Here is a 24,555-nt window from a genome sequence, read left to right on the forward strand (position 1 = left end):
ATAAAAACAGAAAATATTGGAGATACTCAGCAGGTCAGGCAGCATCTGTGGAGAGAGAAACAGAGTTAACGGGCTCAATTGTAACTCAGCCGTCAGGCAGGCTTTGAGGCGTGTGGGGGGTTAAAATTGCAAAACCTGGGTGTCAGGACCCCCCCCCGCCTGTTTCCCGACACCTAGCCATTTTAACCCAGGCGTGTCTGATGGTCCCGCATCAGTCCCGCCTGCAACAGGCGGGACTGGTCTTTAGAGCCCTTAAACAGCACTAATTGGCCTTTATAATCCCATTTTAACAGGCCTTTGCCTGTTTAACCCTTTTCCCACATAGAAACATAGACGATAGGAGCAGGAGTAGGCCATTCAGCTCCTCGAGCCTGCTCCGCCATTCAATGCGATCATAGCTTATCATCCAAATTCAGTACCCTGTCCCTGCTTTCTCCCCATATCCCTTGATCCCTTTAGCCTTAAGAATTATATCCAACTCCTTCTTGAATATATTTAATGTATTGGCCTCTACTGCCTTCTGTGGTAGAGAATTCCACAGGTTCACCACTCTCTGGGTGAAGAAATTCCTCCTCATTTCTGTCCTAAATGGCCTACCCCTTATCCTTAGACTGTGACCCCTAGTTCTGGACTCCCCGACGATCGGGAACATCCTTCCTGCATCTAGTCTGTCCAGTCCTGTCAGAATTTTATAAGTTTCAATGAGATCCCCTCTCATTCTTCTAAACTCCAGTGAGTATAAGCCCAATCGACCCAATCTCTCCTCATACGTCATTCCTGCCATCCCAGGTATCAGCCTGGTGAATCTTCGCTGGACTCCTTCCATGGCAAGAACATCCTTCCTCAGATAAGGCGACCAAAACTGCACACAATACTCAAGATGTGGTCTCACCAAGGCCCTGTATAACTGCAGCAAGACATCCTTGCTCTTGTACTCAAACCCTCTCGCTACGAAGGCCAAATGCCATTTGCCTTCTTAACTGCCTGCTGCACCTGCATGCTTACCTTCAGCGACTGGTGCACAAGGACACCCAGGTCTCGTTGCACTTCCCCTTCTCCCAATCTATTGCTATTCAGATAATAATCTGCCTTCCTGTTTTTGCCACCAAAGTGGATAACCTCGCATTTATCCACGTTATATTGCATCTGCCATGCTTTTGCCCAATCACCCAACCTATCCAAATCATCCTGGAGTTTCTCGGCATCCTCCTCACAGCACACACGCCCACCCAGCTTTGTGTCGTCTGCAAATTTGGAGATATTACATCTAGTTCCCTTGTCTAGATCATTAATATATATTGTGAATAGCTGGGTTCCAAGGACCGATCCCTGCGGTACCCCACTAGTCACTGCCTGCCACTCGGAAAAGGACTCGTTTATTCCAACTCTTTGCTTTCTGTCTGCCAACGAGTTCTCTATCCAAGTCAATACCTTGCCCCCCAATTCCATGTGTCTTAACTTTACACGCTAATCTCTTAGGCGGGACCTTATCGAAAGCCTTCTGAAAGTCCAAATACACCACATCCACTGGTTCTCCCTTATCTATTCTACCAGTTACATCCTCAAAAAATTCCAGTAGATTAGTCAAGCATGATTTACCTTTTGTAAATACATGTTGACTTTGTCCGATCCTGTCACTGTTTTCCAAGTGCACTGCTATTACATCTTTTATAATGGACTCTAGCATTTTCCCCACTACCGATGTCAGGCTTACCGGTCTGTAATTCCCCGTTTTCTCTCTACCACCTTTTTTGAATAGTGGGGTACCATTAGCTACCCTCCAATCCATGGGTACTGTTCCAGATTCCATCGAATGCTGGAAGATGATCAGCAAACATCAACTATTTCTAGGGCCACTTCCTTAAGTACCCTAGGATATAGATTATCAGGCCCTGGGGATTTATCGGCCTTCAATCCCATCAATTTCCCTAACACCATTTCCCTACAAATACTGATTTCTTTCAGTTCCTCCCTTTCATCAGACCCTATGTTCCCTGACATCTCTGGGAGGTTATTTGTGTCATCCTTTGTGAAGACAGAACCAAAATATGTATTTAATTGGTCTGCCATTTCTTTGTTCCCCATTATTATAAATTCCCCTGATTCTGACTGCAAGGGACCTACACTTGACTTCACCAATCTTTTTCTCTTCACATATCTATAAAAGCTTTTACAGTCAGTTTTTATGTTCCCTGCAAGCTTTCTCTCATATTCTATTTTCCCTTTCTTAATTAATCCCTTTGTCCTCCTTTGTTGAATCCTAAACTGCTCCCAATCCTCAGGTTTACTGCTTTTTCTGGCCAATTTATATGTCCTCTCCTTGGATCTTATGTTATCCCTAATTTCCCTTGTTAGCCACAGTTGAGTCACCTTTTTTGTTTTATTTTTATGCCAAACTGGGATGAACAAATTCTGTAGTTCATCCATGCGGTCTTTGAATGTTTGCCATTGTCTATCCACCATCAACCCTTTGAATGACATTCCCCAATCAATCCTACCCAACTCGCGCCTCAGACCATCGTAGTTTCCTTTATTTAAATTTAGGACCCTAGTCTCTAAGTCGACTACTTCATTCTCCATCTTAATGAAGAATTTGATCATATTATGGTCGCTCCGACCCAAGGGGCCTCGTACAACAAGATTGCTAATTAATCCTTTCTCGTTACATAATACCCAGTCTAAGATGGCCTGATCTCTGGTTGGTTCCTCGACATATTGGTCCAGGAAACCATCCCTTAAAAACTCCAGGAATTCCTCCTCCACAGTATTGTTACTAATTTGGTTAGCCCAATCTATATGTAGATTAAAGTCACCCATGATGACTGCTGTGCCTTTATTGCACACTTCTCTAATTTCCCTTTTAATGCCATCCCCAACCTCCGCATTACTGTTTGGGGGTCTATATACCACTCCCACTAAAGTTTTCTGCCCCTTGGTATTTCTCAGTTCTACCCATACAGATTCCACATCATCAGAGCTAATATCCTTCCTTACAATTGTGTTAATCCCTTCTTTAACCAGCAATGTTACCCCACCTCCCTTTCCTTTTTGCCTATCTTTCCTGAATATTGAATACCCCTGGATGTTGAGTTCCCAGCCTTGACCACCCTGGAGCCATGTTTCCGTAATCCCAATCAAAATACACCTGGTGGGGATCACGCCTGTGAAACCTGGCATGAGCACTATTGGCTTGCTGACTATCAGCTGCAGGTCAACCATTAAAGAGGAGATTTGATCAGTCATCATTTGCAGGTGGCAGGACTTTGTTGTCTCAGGTCTGGGGCAACTTTTACCAGGCTTAACCACACCTGTGGAAGGTTGGAGCCTCACACACTTCTCCAGTGTGACCTCCTGCAAAACCCCTCTCGCCATCCTCACTCAGCGCTTCCTCAACTGAGGCATGTACCAGAAGCATGGGAGGCCTTTTTTTCCTTCCCTTCTTGACATTAGAGGACATCCAGCACCAGGCACGGCAGCAGCAGAACCAGGAACAACAGCAGCACCAGCAACAGCAGCAGGAGCATGATCGACAGGCTGCTGTTCACCCACCTGAGGCAGCACAGGCCAGAAGGGGTCAGCGCATGGAAGCCCGTCGGCGCAGGAGATACCCTCCAAACAGGGTCTACAGACACAGGGTCAGCTACCTCAACATGACTGAGCAACAGTGCCAAAGGCGGCTCCGACTTTCGCGACAGGTAGTGACTGACATCTGTGCAATGATACAGCAAGACCTGCTGCCCAGAGGACCAGGTGGACACTCCTTACCAGTGGCCATCAAAGTCACCACCGCACTCAACTTTTTTGCCTCAGGCTCATTCCAGGGATCATCAGCAGACATCAGCGGCATCTCCCAGTCGGCCGCACACACTTGCATCATGCAGGTAACCGATGCCCTCTTTGCCCTCGCACACAATCACATCCATTTCACCAGGGATCGCGCAAATGTGACGGCGCGAGCGGTTGGATTAGCTCATCTGGCAGACTTTCCAAGGGTGCAGGGCATCATTGACTGCACACATGTGGCCCTTAGGGCACCCCATCGCAATCCAGGTATTTTTGTCAACCGCAAGGGCTTCCACTCCCTTAACGTTCAGCTGGTGTGTGACCACAAGAAGGAGATTTTGCATGTTTGTGCCAAGTAACCTGGCAGTTGCCATGACTCCTTCATACTACCTCCGCTATTCAGGCTGCCAGACAAAATTCACGGATGGCTACTTGGAGACAAGAGCTATCCCCTGAGCACTTGGCTAATGACGCCATTGAGGAGACCAGCCAACGAAGTGGAGTAGCGCTACAACTCCAGCCACATTTTGAGTAAATCGAGCAAACCATCGGCTTGCTGAAGATGCGCTTCAGATGCCTAGATAGATCAGGTGGAGCCCTACAATACTCAGCAGCCAGGGTCTCCAGAATCGGGGGGGAGGAGGAGGAGGAGGAGGAGGTGGTGGAGGAGGAGGAGGAGGAGGAAGGAGTTGAGACGTCTATCTCAGTTGGGTGTGGACTCCGGCGGGGCTCTGACCGAGGGCTCTGCAGTGGCATGGAAGTGTGAGCGCTTGGAGAGGAGCCCCCACTTCCTTGAGGTCTGCCACCAACCTCCCTCTCATGGGTCAGGTCCCCTTCAGTGCCTGCAAGTGGCTTGAGAGCAGCTTGTTGCACATCAGGGGGACCTTGGGGACCCGTATCTGCACCGGCAGTCCTACTCAGAAGGACTTCCATGAAGGTCTGGTTTCTCTGTTCAATAGATGCCCATCGCTCCTCAAGAGATGTCATTCTATTCTGAACACTCACCATGTTTTCCATGCCCTGGCGACTAACCTCCTTCATGGCCGTAGTCCTCCTCTCCTCTACTATAGCCCTTCTCTCCTCTACCGTAGTCAACCTCTCCTGTACGGTAGCCAGCCTTACCACGGAGGCAGCAATCATTTCCACGTAGGTAGCCATCCTTTCCGTGTTGATGCGTTCATGCGCCAATGACTCCACAAAGGCTCTGCTCATGTTCGCTATGGACTCCTCCATTCGCTCCACACTCGCAGCAACCCTGGAGACAAAACCTGCCAGAGACTCCTGCATCTGTGCATGGAGTTCCATCACCTCTGATCTTATGGATGGACCCAGAGGCAGAGGGTCGACATGCAGCTGAGCCGAGCTGGCAGAGTCCTGCGCCCTCCGACGAGGACTCTCCACTGCTGTCCCTGTCTCCACAATCTGCTGATGCTCACTTGTGAGCTGTGATACACCAGGTGACAACTCTACTCTATGTCCCGAAGGTCCCACTGAGGTGTGAATATCTGCGCTGGTGCTGGGTGCGCTTATTTCTGCTGACGCTGCGCCCTCAGAGGTTGCAGATTCCTCTGAGGAGTCTGGCATCTCAGGCTCTTCCTCCTGCACACTGGGGATGGGGGCTCTCAATGGTCCTGTGGGGGAGTCAAGGAAAAAGTTAGAGATGTGATGCCAAGGTTACATGCACATTGCATTTTGCAGATGATCATAAGTCCATATGATGTAGCTTCAGAATCATTATCAGCGACTCATGCAATGCCAATGAGAGAGATGGAAAACTATTCTGTCACCAGCTTGCGGGGATGCACCTGTCTGTCCTTCCCCAACTTCCGCATCTCTGTCAGCCCCGACAACCTCCAGGACGGCTTCCTCCCAGGGGGTGAGCTGGGCTAATGAGGGTGGCCCTCCTCCTGTCCTGGCTCGCTCCCTCCTGTTGTGAGCTCTCTTCTCCTGCAATGAGGGAGACAAGTGGAGGTTGAGTGAGAATGAAGGAGTGAGTGTAGAGATTGCATAGCATAGATACTTAGAAGGAGACAAAGATGGAGTGAGGTTGCAAGACCAAGGGCCCTCCCTGTGTGTTGTCAGTTGTGTTCAAAGCATCAGAGTGTTAGGGAGTGTGAGGGCTGCATGGTGGAATAGTTATGTGAATGTGAGCATAGAGAGAGGGAATGGGTAAGGGTGCATGGATATCAGTGTCAAGTGGGATGTGGAGGAAGAGATTGCTAAAGCTGAGTGCTGGTGAGGAAAGGCAATGGGGATCAGATTGAGGGTGATGGAAACTTCATACTTAGTTTTCCAGTGCGATGAAGGTCATGGAATCTTTTCCTGCACTGTATCCAGGTGCGCCGTGTGAGCCCCAAGGAGGTGACTTCCCCAGCCACCTGTAGCCACACAGCCTTGGTCTGACTGGGAGGCCTCTTCCTCCCTGAAGAAGGGAACAGGACCTCCCTGTGGGCCCTAGCACCATCCAGCAATGCCTGGAGTGAAGCCTCATCAAATTTGGGGGCAGCTCTTGCCCTCCCGCTGGCCATTGCTCCTGCAGGCTCCTGTGACAGCTGAATGGTAAAGTTTGGAAGCCTGCAGAAGATGCAAGGCTTGCTGTGGACCTTAAAAGCAGCAGCAATGATGACGTCATATTCTGCGACTTTCTGATTGGAAATACTCAATTGCCAAGGGTTCCCACACGTTGGAAATCAATTGGCCAATTGAGTTAAAATTGCATCAATCTCACAGACCCATTTAGATTCGTGTGGGAAACACTAAATTCGGGGAACCCGCCAATTCCCCGCACCTGAGATAAAATTGACCCCAACGTTTCAGGTCGATGACCTTTAGCCAGAACTGGAATAAAAGCAGGAAATGGAACAGATTTTTAAGCAAGTGTAGGGGCTGGGAAAGGGGGAGGGGGTGAAAGAACAAAAGGGAAGGTCTGTGATAGGATAGAAGGCAGAAGAGGTTAAGAGACATTAAGAGATATTCAAGGCAAGAGGAGATGGTAATGGGACAGGTTAGGAAACAAAGGATGGCTCTAGATGAAGTATAGATTGCGCTGGCAGAATGAAAGACAGCTGCCATGTGGGAGAGAAGAGAAAAAAGTGTGGAAAAGAAATATCTATATATGATAGGGATAGAAGGATATGCTGATAGGATGAGATGAAGAGGGGTGGGAGGAGACTCGAGTGGAGCAGAAACGCCGGCACGGACTGGTTGGGCCGAATGGCCTGTTTCTGTGCCGTAGATTCGATGTAATTATACACTGCCTTGAACGTAGGAACACTGGAACATAGGGAGAGGAGTAGGCTCTTCAGTCCCAGACAGCAGGATGTGAAAGTAGACCCGGCTCGCTGCAGGGGGCGGGGCGCAGGGAGCCGGCGGCACAATGGCGGAGCTGGAGCTCGGTGAGAGGTGCAGCACTGCCGACAGCTCGGTAGGAAGCTGGGAGGGGGCAGCTGCAGTCACTCTCGGGCCTTCGCAAACCTTTTACTGTGTCCTGTAAACCGCGACGGGAATATCGAGGGGCATAAAATTATGAGGGGCCTGGATAGAGTGGATAGGAAGGACCGATTTCCCTCATCAGAGAGGGTCAATAACCAGGGGGCATAGATTGAAAGTAATTGGTAGAAGGATTAGAGGGGAGTTGAGGAGAACTTATTTTCACCCAGAGGGTGGTGGGGGTCTGGAACTCACTGCCTGCATTTAAAAAGTACTTGGATATGCACTTGAAGTGCCGTAACCTACAGGGCTACGGACCAAGAGCTGGGTAGTGGGATTAGGCTGGATCGCTCTTTTTCAGCCGGCACGGACACGATGGGCCAAATGGCCTCCTTCTGTGCCGTAAATTTCTATGATTCTATGATTCTCTCACGCACGATAAAACCTGTAAAGTCAGTAGCAAAATACTGCAGATGCTGGAAATCTGAAAGAACAACAGAAAACGCTGGAAAAACTCTGCAGGCCAGGCAACATCCGCGAAGAGAGAAACAGAGTCAACTTTTCAGGTCGATGACCTTTCGTCACAACTGTTCTGACGAAGGGTCATCGACCTGAAACGTTAACTCTGTTTCTCTCTTCACGGATGCTGCCTGGCCTGCTGAGTGTTTCCAGCGTTTTCTGTTGTTATTGCTTGTAAAGTCAGTGCCTGAGGGAGTCAGGACCAACGTTCCCTGCTAGCCGCGTGGCCGCGTGGCGCTCCAGGGGACCAGCGCAGCCGGCTTGCCGGCTCTTCGACGCTTAAAGGGGCCGCGCGGCGCCAAACAAAACTAGAGGGGACATAGGTTCAAGACCCTTCGTTTTCTCAAACAGCGGAGAAGCCCCACAACAAAGGTTGTTGGAAGCACTGTCCTTCAGATGACCAATGAGACTGAGGCCCCCTCAGCCTGTTCCAGTGGGTCAGGTGGATGTTAAAGATCCCAAACACTGTTCACAGGCAGCGAGGAAGAAGAGCAGCGATATCTCTTGGGGCTGGATGTTGCCAATGGGGAGCTTTTGGAGGCGGGACTCCCACTTTGTCAGGTTTCAATCCCGCCTCCATCGACTTCTGGCCAACCCCACGCTATTTTCCCTTGATTGACCTTTTTTAAGCACGCCCAGCGGGCTTAGCAGGCCAATTAAGGGAAAGCCGGTTACAGAGCATGTCAGTGTATGACGTTTCATCTGTCAAAAAATGGATTGTCATCGTTTGACAGCTCCGTGAAGCTGTCAAACACTGACATTCTCTGTAGTTTGATGAGTTCTTGTACTCAAGACTCATCAAACTTTTTTCTTTAGCAGAAATTAGATGGTTGTTGCATTGGAGAATGCAGCGGCCATCTGTCATCTCTGCCGCGGGGGTGCGAGACTCTCCGCATACCCACCGACTGAAGCCTGCAGGGAGAAACAAAGGTAAGTAAACTTTTTCTAACACTTTGCACTTACCTCAGATACTCACCTCTCCACACTTGCACCCATCACTCACCTTCACAGCGCACTCTTGCACCCCTCCGACCCACGCAGACCCACGACTGGCCTCGGTGACCCTGGCGGGGTTCGGAGCCTTCGGGAAGCCCGTACTTGTGTGGGCAAAATGGGGATAATCCTCTTATTTGCCTGTTAACTACCTGTTAACAGGCAGTTAGAAACATAGAAGATAGGAGCAGGAGTAGGCCATTCGGCCCATCGAGCCTTCTCCACCATTCAATGAGATCATGGCTGATCATCCAAATTCAGTACCCTGTCCCTGCCTTCTCCCCATATCCCTTGATCCCCTTAGCCTTAAGAAATATATCTAACTCCTTCTTGAATATATTTAATGAATTGGCCTCAACTGTCTTCTGTGGTAGAGAATTCCACAGGTTCACCACTCTCTGGGTGAAGAAATTCCTCCTCATTTCTGTCCTAAATGGCTTACCCCTTATCCTTAGACTGTGACCCCTGGTTCTGGACTCCCCCGCCATCGGGAACTGCCTTCCTGCATCTAGTCTGTCCAGTCCTGTTAGAATTTTATAAGTTTCAATGAGATCCCCTCTCATTCTTCTAAACTCTAGCGAATACAAGCCTAATCGACCCAATCTCTCCTCATACGTCATTCCTGCCATCCCAGGTATCAGTCTGTTGAATCTTCGCTGCACTCCCTCCATGGCAAGAACATCCTTCCTCAGATAAGGTGACCAAAACTGCACACAATACTCAAGGTGTGGTCTCACCAAGGCCCTGTACAACTGCAGCAAGACATCCTTGCCCCTGTACTCGAACCCTCTCGCTACGAAGGCCAACATACCATTTGCCTTCTTAACCGCCTGCTGCACCTGCATGCTTACCTTCAGTTAAGTGGCTGTAATCCCCTTCCCGCCTCCAGGAGACGGGACCCAGCGCGGGTCGGCTACCTGCCTCCTGGGAAGATGGCATGTAGGCGGGTTGTGGGGGGGGGAATGGGTACCCGCCCCCAGATTCTGCCATTTTCCCGGCAGTCCCGCCTCCAAACCCGCCTCCCCAGGGCTGGCAAGACCGCGCCCGTAGTGTCCTGGTCAACACCAAAGATGTGCGGGTTAGGTTGATTGGCTATGATAAATTGACCCTTAGTGTTAGGGGTTTAAATACGTGGGGTTACGGGGATAGGGTGGGATATGTGTTGGTGTTGGTGTAGGGTGTAGGGGTTACGGGGATCGGGTGGGTTATGTGTCGGTGCAGGCTCGATGGGCCGAAATGGCCTCTATCTGCACTGTGGGGTTTCTGTGATCTGTTTCTGTGAACTAACGCCAGCCAAAACTTTTTATCCGGCCATTCATCTCATTCCTGTTTGCGGGATCTTGCCATGCACAAAATTCAAGTGGAAATCAATGCACTTCAAAGCAATTGATTGTACGGCACTGCAGCAACTCGCCAAGGCTTCTTCAACAGCATCTCCCAAACTCGCGACCTCTACCACCTAGAAGGACAAGGGCAGCGGGCGCATGGGAACACCACCACCTCCAAGTTCCCCTCCAAGTCACACACACCATCCTGGCTTGGAAATATGTCGGCCGATTCTTCATCGTCGCTGGGTCAAAATCCTGGGACTCCCTCCCTAACAGCACTGTGGGAGTACCTTCACCACACGGACTGCAGCGGTTCAAGAAGGCGGCTCACCACCACCTTCTCAAGGGGCAATTAGAGATGGACAATAAATGCTGGCATTGCCAGCGACGCCCACATCCCAGGAACGAATGTTTTGTGAAGCCCATGAGGCCTTGCGAATGTTATATAAATGCAAGCCTTGCTTGCTTTTATATCGAAATATTTTTCGAATGTTACTTAGTTCTCGTGCACCCTGTCCCTCTCCAATTCCGCTCAGTTCTAAGAGAATGCACAAATTGTTCTTTTGACCCTAACCTTTTCGATTCTGCAGACACTGCAACTCCTGTCGGTTGCCCAGCAACCAAACACACAACCAATGAGATTGAGTGTGTGCTTGTGAATGGAGACCTCAATGACATCCCTATCACAGGAACAGCTCTTGTTTCTGATCAGTAAAATGTGGGGCTCATTTATAAATCACCTTCTGCTGATTGTTGCAGGCTGTTTTACTGCTCCCTCTCCCTCTCTGTCGGCCTCTCTTTATCCATCTCTACCGTTTCCCATTCTTCTGTAATCTGAAACTATTTGTTTGCCTCTGCCTTAACTCTCTCTACTTAGCTCTGCCCCCTCTTCCTCTTCCTCCTTCTCTCTCCCCTCCTTCCCTCTTCCTACCTCTCTCCCCATCCCTTCTTCCCTCTCTCTCCCCTCTTCCATCTTCCTCCCTCTTTCTCCCCTCCCTTCCTCCCCCCTCACTCCTCTCCCTCCCTCTCTCTCAGCTCCCTTCCTCCCCCTCTCTCTCCTCTCCCTCCCCTCTTCCTCTCCCTCCCTCTCCCTCCCCTCCCTTCCTCCCCCTCTCTCTCCTCTCCCTCCCTCTCTCTCAGCTCCCTTTCTCCCCCTCTCTCTCCTCTCCCTCCCTCTGTCTCAACTCCCTTCCTCCCCCTCTCTCCTCTCACTCCCCTCTTTCTCTTCCTCCTTCTCTCTCCCGTCCCTTAATCCCTCTCTCTCCCCTCTTCCTCTCCCTCTCCCCCTCCCTTCCTCCCTCTTTCTCCTCTTCCTCCCTCTCTCCCCCTCCATTTCTCTTTCTTTCACTCTCTCAGCCTGACTGCCTCCCTCTCCCCTTGCTCTTTCTTTCTCCTCACCTTTTCTCCTCACCTCTCTGTGTTAACAATGACCTTGGTTGTCGTGGTGGATTCTAACCTCTAATATTCCAGTAACATCCTCTGCCTTTGTCCATATCGGTTCCTCAGTCAATGTTTCCCTAAGGGTACAGGTGTCAGCCTTGGCTCAGTGGGTGGCACTCTTGCCTCTTGTGGGTTCAAGTCCCACTCCAGAGACTTAAGCACTAAACCTAGGCTAAACCCAGTGCCGTGCTGAAGGAGCGCTGCACTGTCGGAGGTGCCATCTTTCGGGTGAGATGTTAAACCGAGGCCCCATCTGCCCTCTCAGGTGGACATAAAAGATCCCTTAGCACAATTTGAAGAAGAGCAGGAGAGTTCTCCCCGGTGTCCTGGCCAATATTTATCCCTGAACCAACATCATTAAAACAGATTATCTGGTCACATTGCTGTTTGTGGGAGCTTGCTGTGCACAAATTGGCTGCCGCGTTTCCTACATTACAACAGTGACTGCACTTCAAAAAGTATTTCATTGTCTGTAATGCGCTTTGAGGCATCCGGAGATCATGAACGGTGCTGTATAAATGTCTTTCTAGTAGTGGATAGCTGTAGAAATGACCTGGGGCTAAAAATTGAGTAGCGCTAGTGCCCCGGAAAAATTAGCACCCCCGCGCCAGAAATTGAGTGGTTGCGCCCCAAGAGGGAAGCGGGGCGCTACTGGAGGCGCTCCCCCTCCCTCTTGGGGCGCTGTGAGTCAGTATTGCGGCATTATGTGCTGCAGCACCACACGCTGCAGCATGTCGCGCCGCAGTATTGCAGGCCTTCCTCCCCTTCTTAAAGGGGAGGGGCCTTGTGCAGCGCGACCTGAGGCCCAGCTGGGCCCCTGGGGATCGGGAGTGCAGGCAAAAGAGCCCGGCACTCAAGAGAGGTGCCGGGCTCTTGGAGCGCAGCCAGCACTCCGCGCCGGGGGCGGGGCATTTCAGGAGGTCTGGGACGGGAGCGCAGGCAGGTGCTGGCAGGCGGCCAGCAACAAAAATGGCTGCCCCGCACCTCGCCTTTAAATTGCGCCTCCCCGGCCGCAGGTACGTTCCCCCTGACCCCGTCAGACATAGCGTCTGGCGGTAAGTCAGGGGGCGCTCCCGAAGTTCGTGGCCGGGGCATGAGCGGGGCGCTGCGCACACCAATGACGTCATCGCCAGCGGCGCAGCGCCGCAGAGCGCTACCAGTTAGCACCACCACTAACCTCCCGCTGAATTTTGCGGGAGGCGTGGGCAGTGCCACGCCCGGGCGCTAGTTGCATTGCGTCCCATTAGCACCCTCTTAAGGCGCTAACAGGAGGCGTAACCAACTGAATTTTTCCCCCTCTGTAGTTTTCAGTAGGCTTGCTGTACATCACCCAGCCATTGAGTTAACAATGTACCTTTAGTAAACGCAGTGATGTTTCCACTTTGCTGGGCCTCACCGTTTAAGCTTCTGGTCTTCGATTCAGCTGCTAATTGCTGCCTCTCTCCTTCTGAAATGACATCACAGTATCGATCGCCTCACCACGGATCCTTCTCACCTCCACGGCAGCACCACTCGATCATTAACCCTTTCGCTACAAAGAATCTGAAGCACCGGTGCTTGCTGGACACTGAATGATCCAAAGGGGCTGTTGAACTGCCTGTTCATTCCGTATGGATTAATTTGCACAGGGGCGGCTGATCTCCCACCCATCATCGAGGCGAGACCCTTCATACCGTATTTATTGCTTGTGCCCCATAAAGAATATGACCCCAGCCGTCTAGTCCATAAGCTCTGGAAATCCCTCCCCAAACCTCTCCACCTCTTTCTCTCCTCCCTTTAATTCTCATTATCGCGTTCCAATCCCTCCATGGCCTCGCCCCTCCCTATCTCTGTATCCTCCTCCAGCCCTACAACCCTCCGAGATCTCTGCATTCCTCCGATTCTGGCCTCTTGCACATCCCCTACTTCCACTAGATTGTGAAAGGGGTTTGATAGGGTAGACGTAGATGTTTCCACTTGTGGAGGAGTCCAGAACTAGGGGCCATCAATATAAGATGGTCACTAATAAATCCAATAGGGAATTCAGGAGAAACTTCTTTACCCAGAGAGTGGTGAGAATGTGGAACTCGCTACCACAGCGAGTGGTTGAGGCGAATAGCAGAGATGCATTTAAGGGAAAGCTGGATAAACACATGAGGGAGAAAGGAATAGAAGGATATGCTGATGGGGTGAGATGAAGAGGGGTGGGAGGAGGCTCGTGTGGAGCACAAACACCGGCACGGACCAGTTGGGCTGAATGGCCTGTTTCTGTGCTGTACATTATATGTAATATATGTAATATGTAAAAACGTAGGGATCCCAACCCTCCAGCATTGCCTCGGAGTTCCCAGGAATTGGTGACGGATCTCCAGGACACTGTTGGGAGCAAAACCCCAGGAGAAAAATCATAGGGGCATTAAAAAAAAATTATTTTACTTATTAGTTATAGAAATGTTGGCGTTGGGAAAGAAAAGGCTGTTTTGATCGACAGACAAGAAACATCCAATCGGGTAATGACAAGTCTATTCGCTTTCTGATTGGTCGTGGGACGGCATTGCGCCGCGAGGGTGGACGTGTTGGGCGACCAATGGCGGGAGAATGAGGGCGGGGCAGTTGGAGGGAGGAGGTCATGTGACGAAAGCTCCAGGAATGCGTCCAACCAGAGTTGGCCATCCTATCTCAGACTCACCTTTCCTAACGTCCCATCCTGGCCCGTTGGTAACTGGTAGACACTTCCACTGGTCACCTTGGGGAAGCAGAGCTGGCAAAGCTTAGGGACTACCTCTCAGCCAGCCTAGCCAGGTCTTCATCGCAAAACAGAAGGGATTGCAAGATGTTGTATAAATCTTAGCATCATAAAAATTTATGACTATTCGGCCCATCATGTTTGCGCCAGCCGAAGAAGAGCTATCTGGCCTAATCCAGCTCTTGGTCCGTAGCCCTGTAGGTTACGGCACTTCAAGAACATATCCAAGTATTTTTTAAATATGGTGAGGGTTTCTGCCTCTACCACCCTTTCAGGCGGTGAGTTCCAGACCCCCACCACCCTCTGGGTGAAGAAAGTTCTCCTCAACTCCCCTCTAATCCTTCCACCAATTACTTTAAGGGGGAGAAATTCGGTATCGCCCTGTTTGGGATGCAATTATCGGCCAGGCGCAAAGTTTAGCGCCTGCCGCTAATTATTGCCTCCGACTGCAAACTTGGCCCCTATCGTCCCTGGAGGTGATTGGAGCGCTAAATCAGGTGCTTCACACCTGTCTTAAGGCGCAAAGGCTGAGGAGCGAGGCGCTACCTCAGAGCGCTGGCGAAGCTCATGTGGTGTCAGTCAGCAATGGAACACAGACACACTGGCACCGGCCAGTTCGTAAAGGGGAGGGTCGATCTTGCTGTCCATCCACACCCTGCTCATTGCAGCCTTGAATCTCGGCCTGGAGAGACCTGTACATCAAATCTGCTGGAAAGAACAATGGAGAGACCCAGGGAAAGAGCTCAGAGTGCTGCCCCCACAGTCTCTTCTAAATCGATACAAGGAAGGTCAAATCAAAATGAACCTGCAAAGTGCTGCTCAGTACCCAAAACTCCTTCACACAGCGTTGAATCTCTCCAGAAGTCTCTCTCTCTCTCTCTCAGAATGCGTGGTGCAAAAATGTCACCGACAAAAAAAGGCAGGAAGCGGTCGCCTTTAAATAGCGCCCCCCCAGTCCCTTCCTGACAGCATAACGCTCCCCTCAACCTGTCGTTGCTAGCGGCAGGCGGTAAGGCAGGGGGCGACACTCAATATCCGGTCCGGGGTGCTACTGGGGTGTTGCAGGCTTGACTGACGTCACAGTCTGTCGGCGCAGGAGATCGTGGCAGTAGTGTTTAGCGCCGCCGCAAAATGTCTAGTTAATTTCCTGAACGGCGCAAACATCGCTGCGCCCGGGCGCTAGTTGCTTTGCCCCCCTTTAGCGCCCTCTTAAGGCGCTAACGGGAGGTGCAAAGCAACCAAATTTTTCCCTCTAAATCTCTGCCCCCTGGTTATTGACCTCTCTGCTAAGGGAAATCGGTCCTTCCTATCCACTCTATCTCGGCCCCTCATAATTTTATACACCTCAATTAAATCTCCCCTCGGCCTCCTCTGTTCCAAAGAAAACAACCGCAGCCGATCCAATCTTTCCTCATCGCTAAAATTCTCCAGCCCAGGCAACATCCTGGTAAATCTCCTCTGCACCCTGTTTTGGTCCATTTCTGGTATTTTGGGGGGATGGGGGCAGGAGGGAAGGGGTAGTAGGAACTGTGGTAAACCACTGTTTGTATTCCACTGTGTACATGCCTGGACATGCCTCGGCTGACTCCTCCCACAAGTCCTAGTATAAAGGAGACGTCCCCAGGGCCGGTCCTACTGAGAAGACACGTGAGGACCCATAAAACGGACCCCCTGGTCGAGAGGGTCGACCTCCTCCACGCCAACCCCCAGTATGCTTACATTGCATACCCGGACGGGCGGGAGGACACAGTCTCCATAAGAGACCTTGCACCCTCGGGGGCCGCAGTAACCCACTACTCACTACCACCCCCCCCCAACGACCCGATATCCAGCCCCAGCAGACGGCAGGCCTGGGCCCCGCGACCCGCTCGACATCTACGAGGACGACACGCCTGTGCCACAGCCTATGCAGGACTCGACGCCGGAAGCTCCACTACCCCTGCCGTCGCCACGCTGATCACAGCGGCAGACAAGACCTCCGGAGAGACTCCAATACACTAACTTCTAATACACTTCACCCCGCCGGACTCAATTTTAAACAAGGGGTGAATGTGGTAAACCACTGTTTGTATTCCACTGTGTACATGCCTGGACATGCCTCGGCTGACTCCTCCCACAAGTCCTAGTATAAAGGTGACTGCTCCCCAGCCCTTTGTATTCTGGACCGGTCGACCACTCGAGGCAGACCTTCATTCTTTTGTTAATAAAAGCCTTTAGTTACTCTCTTAACTCTCAGTCTTTTATGAGTAATTGATTGCGCATCAGGAACACAGCTAATTAAGAAGCTGGCAGATTCAGGCTGAACATTGGGAAAACCTCACAGATGGATGTGTCTCCGCAAACGTAAGATAATTGATAAAATATTCCAGTGGTGAGATGAGGAGAATTTTAAAAAATGCAGCGAGTCTTTATGATCTAGAACACGCTGCCCAAAAGGGCGGTGGAAGCAGATTCAATAGTAACTTTCAAAAGGGGAATTGGATAAATACATGAAGGTGGGGGGGATATCACAGGGCTATGGGGAAAGAGTGAGCGGAGTGGAACTAATTGGAGAGCTCTTTCAAAGAGCCAGCACAGGCACGATGGGCCGAATGGCCTCCTTCTGTGCTGTGGGATTCTAGGATTTTATGTCGAGTGATTGTTCTGGTAACTGGGAGATGCCCGATCCTGTCGGACTAACTGCATCGATGGAGAATGAGTGTTCCTTCCAGAAGGGATTATAAATCTGCATAACAGAAGTGGCTTTAGAGGGTAGACCCTGGATTAACGCATTCTAATCTGATTACTTTCCTGAACACATTACTTACTGGACGTTTGAGCAGAACATTGTGGTCAGAAAAAAAACCAGAAAGAGAAAGACTCACACCCACAGAGTGAGACGCAGAAAGAGAGCGAGAGAGAACACATTGAAAGTGTTTGCAATCTGCTTTTATTGGTAAATAACTGCAAGCAAAGGTCACAAAGCACATCACAATCGGGAGTTTTACACTTACATTAATTGGTCATTCCCATTGCCACAATATGAATGAAATAGCACCAAGTGTGGTGTGTCTGGCACAATCAACACAAAAACTATCGGTGTGTCAGCAACAGTGTCTGGGCCACGTGGCATCGAGGAGAATCTTCCCATCATGTCGAGAGACCGTCGGGAGGAATGTACGATCGTTGTACACTTTCCACCGTCGCTGTGGTTACAGGGAATGTCAGTGAAGAGGGGAAGCGGGCGACAAAGTGTGGGTGTGCACGGGTGCTTACACGCTCCCGTGCACATACGTGTTCACACGTGCGCAGATACTTGCGTGCGTGTCGTGTGCGCGCGCTCTCACACACACATGCACGGGCTTGTGCACGAGTGAGCGTGCTCGTGTGTATGTGTGTGTGCCCATCGAACACAACCTACGAGAAAGCCAGATATAAACTGGGGAATGCGCACGTTCTCTAGTCAATGCTCAGTAAAGCCTTCAATGGCCGGGGGGGGTTGGGGGTGTGGGGGGGAAATGGGGGGGTGGTTGTGGGGGTACATCCAGGACATATCCTAAGTAAAGCTACCTCTCCCCAGCAGCCATTTGGAGCAGGGTCCTCACCGGGAAGGTTTCTTTTTGAATGTGCTGTTGAATAGTAAACTGGGTCACAAAAGGGTGATTTTGCAAATAGGAATTCATTCCGTCCCTGATCCCACACCCTCCCAGCCCCCAGCCCACTCCTATCCTGCCCCGTCTGCTTTCTGGAGTTGGTAGAAAGTGCTAAGCCTAAGTTACACTGTTAAACGAAGAAGTTGGACAATAAATAGGGAGCTATAAAAAGACCTGACGAGACTCCCTTCTATCTTTCGTTGGTCCCTGTCCCTTTTACTCCCACTCACCGTGCAGGCAGGCAAGTGTCTCTTGTGTCGCTTAGGTTGGGGTGAGGAGGGTGATATCTGGGGGATTTGAATGAGGGCAATTGTTCATTATAATGCCTGTGACAAATTGTACCTTAAGGGCACAGGTGGGGGTTGGCTAATCTTTAGAACACTGTACATGGAACGTAGAGAATAACAGGTACCCGGGAGAGAGTTACAGGCTGGAATCTAATTGAGGAGTTCGGGGGGGTTTATATATAGAATAATAACAGATACCCGGGAGTGAGTTACAGGCTGGAATCTGATTGAGGAGTTCGGGGGGGTTTATATATAGAATAATAAGATACCCGGGAGTGAGTTACAGGCTGGAATCTAATCGAGGGGTTCGGGTGGTTTATATGTAGAATAACGGATACCCGGGAGTGAGTTACAGACTGGAATCTAATCGAGGGGTTCAGATGGCTATGTGTAGAATAATGGGATTTAAATGATCAGTTGGGATGACATTGCACTCTGTGGGAACAGGAGTTCAAGCGGTTTATCGCTGGACCCATGAGAAGAGATTCATGGACCTGAAACCACTCCTTGGACATCTGCTACACTCTTGTAATGTTGACTGTGTGCCGAATACGGTTGCCTGCTTCTGTTCCGGCAGCAGCGGGGAGTGGTGACAGTAATTGCCAATCCACCAGCGTCATCGCTGCTGTTGGGCCACTGACTGCAGATACGCTAATGCAGGATTCCACACACAGAAACACAGAAACACAGAAGATAGGAGCAGGAGTAGGCCATTCGGCCCTTCGAGCCTGCTCCGCCATTCAACGAGATCATGGCTGATCATCCAAACCCTAGCACCCGGTCCCTACACCGACAGCCATCCCACCCAAGCCCTATCCCCGTAACCCCACGTATTTAACCCCCCCTAACACTAAGGGTCAATTAAAAAAAAAAATGTTTTTAATTTTTTTATCATGGCCAATCAACCTAACCCGCACATCTTTGGACTGTGGGAGGAAACCGGAGCACCTGGAGGAAACCCACGCAAACACGAGGTGTATAAGCTGCATTCGGTTACTGGGGTAGTGGGGGTGGGGGATCCTGTATCTTGTACATGATAAGCAGGTGAAAGGGTTATTGTAGTTCTGAGGGGTTGTTGACCTGACTAAGGCATGACCTGTGACCTGTGCGCGACCTAGCGGTGCCCTTGTCTGATGAGAAAGGTCTGATCGGTTTTCCACTGGCCCCCCTGGTTACCAAAGTGTGGCGACGTCACTCTTTAGCTTCGGCTAGTTTGTTGTTGATCTCCTGGCTCTTGCCTCCTTCCTCCGGCTTGGGGGCAGGGAGGTTTTCCGCCGCCTTTTTCTTCACGGCCCGTCCTGACGTGATTTGTTTCTCTTTGGCCTTTTTCGGAGGTTTATGGCTCGATGGCTTTTTTGGTTTCGAACTCTGGGCGCTGGGCTTATCCGGCTGAGGAGAAGGAGGGGAGGAGAAAAAGATCAATTCACTCACATGTGTCACATGCAGCAAAAGTTAGAATCTTACAGCACAGAAGGAGGCCATTCGGCCCATCGTGCCTGTGCCGGCTCTTTGAAAGAGCTCTCCAATTACTTGTCTAGTAACATAACCACTATGTTACTGTTCCCACTCCCCCCTGCTCTTTCCCCAGAACCTTGCAAATTTTTCTTTTTAAGTCTATATCCAATTCCCTTTTGAAAGTTATTATTGAATCTGCTTCCACCGCCCTTTCAGGCAGCGCATTCCAGATCACAACAACTCGCTGCGTAAAAACAATTCTCCTCATCTCCCCCTCTGGATCTTTTGCCAATTATCTTCAATCTGTGTCCTCTGGTTACCGACCCTCCTGCCACTGGAAACAGGTTCTCCTTATTTATTCTGTCAAAACCCTTGATGATTTTGAACGCCTCGATTAAATCTCCCCTTAACCTTTGCTGCTCTAAAGAGAACAAGCCCAGCTTCTCCAGCCTCGCCAAAAGTTAGAGGTAACATTTATTTCTTCGTACAGTAACGCGTGTGAGAATATGCACGTGTTCCTGTGTGTTTTTGTGCTCTGGTGAATGTGTGTGTGTATACATGTGTGCGTTACAGTACAACAATAACTTGCGTTCTTCAGCACCTTTTCAAGTAGAAGAAACATGGGCCCAGAAATTCGGGTCAGAGGCTTCCCGCGGGTGCAAGCCCCCGACCTGCACTTACCTAGCGCGCCGGCCGTTGAGCTGTGGGCCCCCGTGGGATTCCGATCCTGGGCCTCCTCCAACTGCCGGCGCGCAGTGCTTGCGTATCCCAGGGGCGCAGTTAGTTCGAAGCATCCCCTGGGATCACGTGGGCCATGGAGAGCCAATGGTAGCAGGGAATCTGTATTCATAGATTGGACAGGAAGAGCTGTCCAATCTATGAATAGAGTTCAGCCCCAAAACATCACTAAAACTTCAAATAATATTTTTTAATAAATCACATTTTGAAAATAACTATAAATTACATAAAATAACTATTTTAAACAATAATTTAAATTTTTGAAAAAGTTAATTACAGTTTCTAACGGGGCTAAAAATAAACTTACCTTTCTTTAAAGTATTTAAAAATAATAAACCTGTGGAAAAAATGTTTTAATTTAACTTAATTCACCTCTTACCTTGTTAAAAGCAGGCCTTGCGCCTGCTTTTTACAAGTGTAACTCCTGGAGACTTACCCTCCCGGAGAAACCTGCAAAAAAAACAGAAGTTCCAGGCGTACGCGCTGCCTCTCCGGCGTATGCGTTCGACCTGTGAACCCCTTCCTTTAAGGGAACGGAAGTTCCGGTTTCCCGCGCATGCGCAGTGCATGCACGAAACCGGCACTTTCAATTCAATTCAATTCAATTCAATTTTTATTTGTCATATATGCAGCAGACGTGTGTACTGCACAATGAAATGTTGATTTTTACGAGTCCTCCCAACATTGGAATAAATATGGCATAACAATGATAAAATACTAATAGAAATACAGTAATAATAAATAAGACAACAGTAATAAATAATAATAAATTATTCGTTCATGAGTCTTATGGCCTGGGGGTAGAAGCTGTTTCGAAACCTGTTGGTACAAGACCGTATACTTCGGTATCTCTTACCGGACGGGAGCAGGGCGAAGAGGTTGTGGCTGGGGTGGCTCGCGTCTTTGATGATTCTCAGGGCCTTCCCCCGGCACCTCTCGGGGTAGATATCGTGCACAGCAGGTAGTTTAATTCCTATAGTGTGTTGTGCAGCTTTCACCACCATCTGTGGAGCCTTGCGGTCTGTGACGGTGCAGTTGCCATACCAGGTAGTGATGCAGCCGGACAGAATACTCTCGATGGTGCACCGGTAGGGCCTATGTGCGAGTACCCAGCACGTACTCACCCGTGGGGACCCGAAGTTCTGGCCCCTTAAGCTTAAGGTGCTCCAAAGAGGTGAAAGGAGAACAGGTGTTGAGCCAAACAAGGGGATTAGGAGGGGTGATTAAAAGCTTAGTCAAAGAGGTGGATTTTGGGAAGTGTCTTAAAAGAGGAGAGGGAGGTGGAGAGATTTACATAGGAACATCGGAACAGGAGGAGGCCATTCAGCCCCTCAAACCTGTTCCGCCATTCAATTAGATCATAACCGGTCTGCATCTCAACTCCATTTGCCCGCCTTTGCTCCATAGCCCTTGATACCCCCTTACCCTACAAAAGTCTATCAATCTCAGTCTTGAAAGCTCCAATTGTCCCCCCAGCATCCATACGTTTTGGGGGAGAGAGTTCCAGATTTCCACCACCCTTTGTGTGAAGAAGTGCTTCCTGACATCACCCCTGAACGGCCTGGCTCTAATTTTAAGGTTCTGCCCCCTTGTTCTGGACTCGCCCACCAGAGGAAATAGTTTCTCTGTATTTACCCTTTTGAATTCCTTTATCATTTTAAACACCTCAATTGGATCACCCCTCAAACATCTCAACTCAAGGGATTACAGGCCCAGTCTGTGCAACCTGTCCTCGTAATTGAACCTTGTAAGCCCCAGTATCGCTCTGGTGAATCTGCGCTACTACCACTCCAAGGCTTTCCTTCTTGAGGTGCGGATCCAGAACTAAACGCGAATTAAGAAAATATCCCTCTGAATAAAAATATTGACCAATTTTTAATTTTTTTTCTTGATGTTACGAACATAAGAAACAGGAGCAGGAGTCGGCCATTCGGCCCCTCGAGCCTGCTCCGCCATTCAATAAGATCATGGCTGATCTTCGACCTCAACTCCACTCTCCCGCCTGATCCCCATATCCCTCGATTCCCCTAGAGTCCAAAAATCTATCGATCTCAGTCTTGAATATACTCAATGATTCAGCATTCACAGCCCTCTGGGACAGGGAATTCCAAAGATTCACCACCCTCTGAGTGAAGAAATTCCTCCTCATCTCAGTCCTGTAGGATCCATTCCTCCCCCCACAACGGTAAAAATTGGACTATGAAATATAAAAACCCAGAACTGCCGAGCCCGCAAAAAGGGTTCGGCAATAAAGGGTTAATTCAAACATTGCAGACGAACCATCAGGAGACTGGATAACAATGATCACAATCTAAAATACGAATGCTTCTGAACAAGAACATTTGCATATTAATTTACCTTAAGGGGTTATATTGTTAAAGAAGACCATGGCCCCAGAATAACTAGTATCGTTGAAACATATAAAATTCTAACAGGACTAGACAGACTAGATGCAGGAAGGTTGTTCCCAATGGTCGGGGAGTCCAGAACCAGGGGTCACAGTCTAAAGATAAGGGGTAAGCCATTTAGGACTGAGATGAGGAGGAATTTCTTCACCCAGAGAGTGGTGAATCTGTGGAATTCTCTACCACAGAAGGCAGTTGAGGCCAATTCATTAAATATATTCAAGAAGGAGTTAGATATATTTCTTAAGGCTAAAGGGATCAAGGGATATGGGGAGAAAGCAGGGACAGAGTACTGAATTTGGATGATCAGCCATGATCTCATTGAATGGTGGAGCAGGCTCGAGGGGCTGAATGGCCTACTCCTGCCCCTACCTTCTGTGTTTCTATGTAGGCCTAGACAATGGGCCGGGCCTTGAACCAAATGCTAACAGAAACCAACAACTAGCATTGGGAAGGCTGCATTGTCAGAAAGTTATCTCTAATCAATGGACAATACAAGGGACAATTAGCCATCAAGAGTTCTCTGCTAGAGACATTCACACATTTTTGAAACGGCCATCGTATGCTCAGGAGGGGGACAGGAAATGTGTTTCAAGATTGCAAGTTGGTTTTGGTTTAAAGTAAGACACACTTCGAAGAGTCGGTGTGGGAAGCCATCGGAAAAACAGCGAGCAGAAAGATTCGGGCCTACAATCAACAGGAGACAGCCGATCGGGAGTGGTGATTGTATGTTTCAGTCAAATCATAGAGGGGGCTTTTGTGATCGAGTCTGAGTAAGTTTGTGAGTTTCAGTCAGATCACAATAAGGGTTTTGTGATTGAGTCTGGGTGACTTTATATGTAAGAGTCGAATCGCGGACGGGTTTAACTGTGTCATATTGTGTCGATGCAAATGACCCTTGCGTAGGGGTTTGTATTTTGGGGTTGTTAGCCTGATATAAATCGTAGGGATTTATACTGGGGAGGTAATTGTGTGCGTGTGTTCAATAAACGAACCAATCAAAGGTTGAGCCAAAACCCTGGGCCGTGTGTATTTTGATCTTATAAATCCTGACGTCCAAGAACTGTGTGTAACGGGGAACCAGTATCGGAGAAAACCCCTTACAGTCCAAAATGACCGACCCCTTATCCTGAGACTATATCCCCTAGTTCTAGACACTCCAGCCAGGGAAAACCGCCTCTCAGCATTTACCCTGTCAAGCCCTCAGAATTTTATACGTTTCAATGAGATCACCTCTCCTTGTTCTAAACTCCAGAGAGTACAGGCCCAATCTACTCAATCTTTCCTCACAGGACAACCCTTGAACCCCTTCTACATTCTGGTAACCTTATTGGAGGAGTGAGGTAAGGCTGTGGGATCTCAGCCTTACCTTGGCAGGTTCCTTGTAGACTTCACTGTAGAGGCTGCGCATCTTCCTGCGCTCGGAAACCTTGGTGTCTGCTGTCCCCGGCCTGATGATTTCGGCCCGCTTGCTAAACTGCCCTTTGAAGGTGGTGTTGTAACTGGTTTCGTGGGCAACCTTGGCCTCTGGTGGGTGGTACAGCTGCTTCGCTTTGATAACCTTCGTTGGTTTGACGTCTGCTGTCCAGGGCCTGAACTCATTCCTGCGGGAACAGAAAATATTCACCTGTTACACTTGAGATTAATGAAAGACCGCTTCCAAGGACACTGCTGGGAAAGACATCATCGCAAAGTAAAGACTTGCATTTATATAACGCCGTTTACCATCTCATGTCATCCCAAAGTACTTTACAGCCAATGATAATTGGTAATCCAGGAAACGCGACAGCCAATTTGCGCACAGCAAGCTCGCACGAAAAG

At 49.5% G+C, this 24,555-nt stretch overlaps 1 protein-coding gene across 2 annotated transcripts in view; it reads right to left on the reverse strand.

Moving 5' to 3' along the window:
- Window positions 1–17,121: 17,121 nt before the first annotated feature.
- Window positions 17,122–24,555, reverse strand: part of map6a (microtubule-associated protein 6a) — a 76,669-nt gene continuing 69,235 nt past the window's right edge. For both annotated transcript variants that reach the window (XM_085999724.1, XM_085999723.1), the window contains 2 exons: window positions 24,104–24,338; window positions 17,122–19,525 (listed from right to left, as the gene is read on the reverse strand). In XM_085999724.1, the coding sequence (XP_085855850.1) occupies window positions 19,328–19,525; window positions 24,104–24,338 (433 nt within the window). In that variant the 3' untranslated portion in view covers window positions 17,122–19,327. The remainder of the gene's footprint in view (window positions 19,526–24,103; window positions 24,339–24,555) is intronic.

Source organism: Somniosus microcephalus, chromosome 10 (genome assembly GCF_052327205.1).
Source record: "Somniosus microcephalus isolate GS21.2 chromosome 10, FLI_Smic_1.0, whole genome shotgun sequence".
NCBI classification, from domain to species: domain Eukaryota; kingdom Metazoa; phylum Chordata; class Chondrichthyes; order Squaliformes; family Somniosidae; genus Somniosus; species Somniosus microcephalus.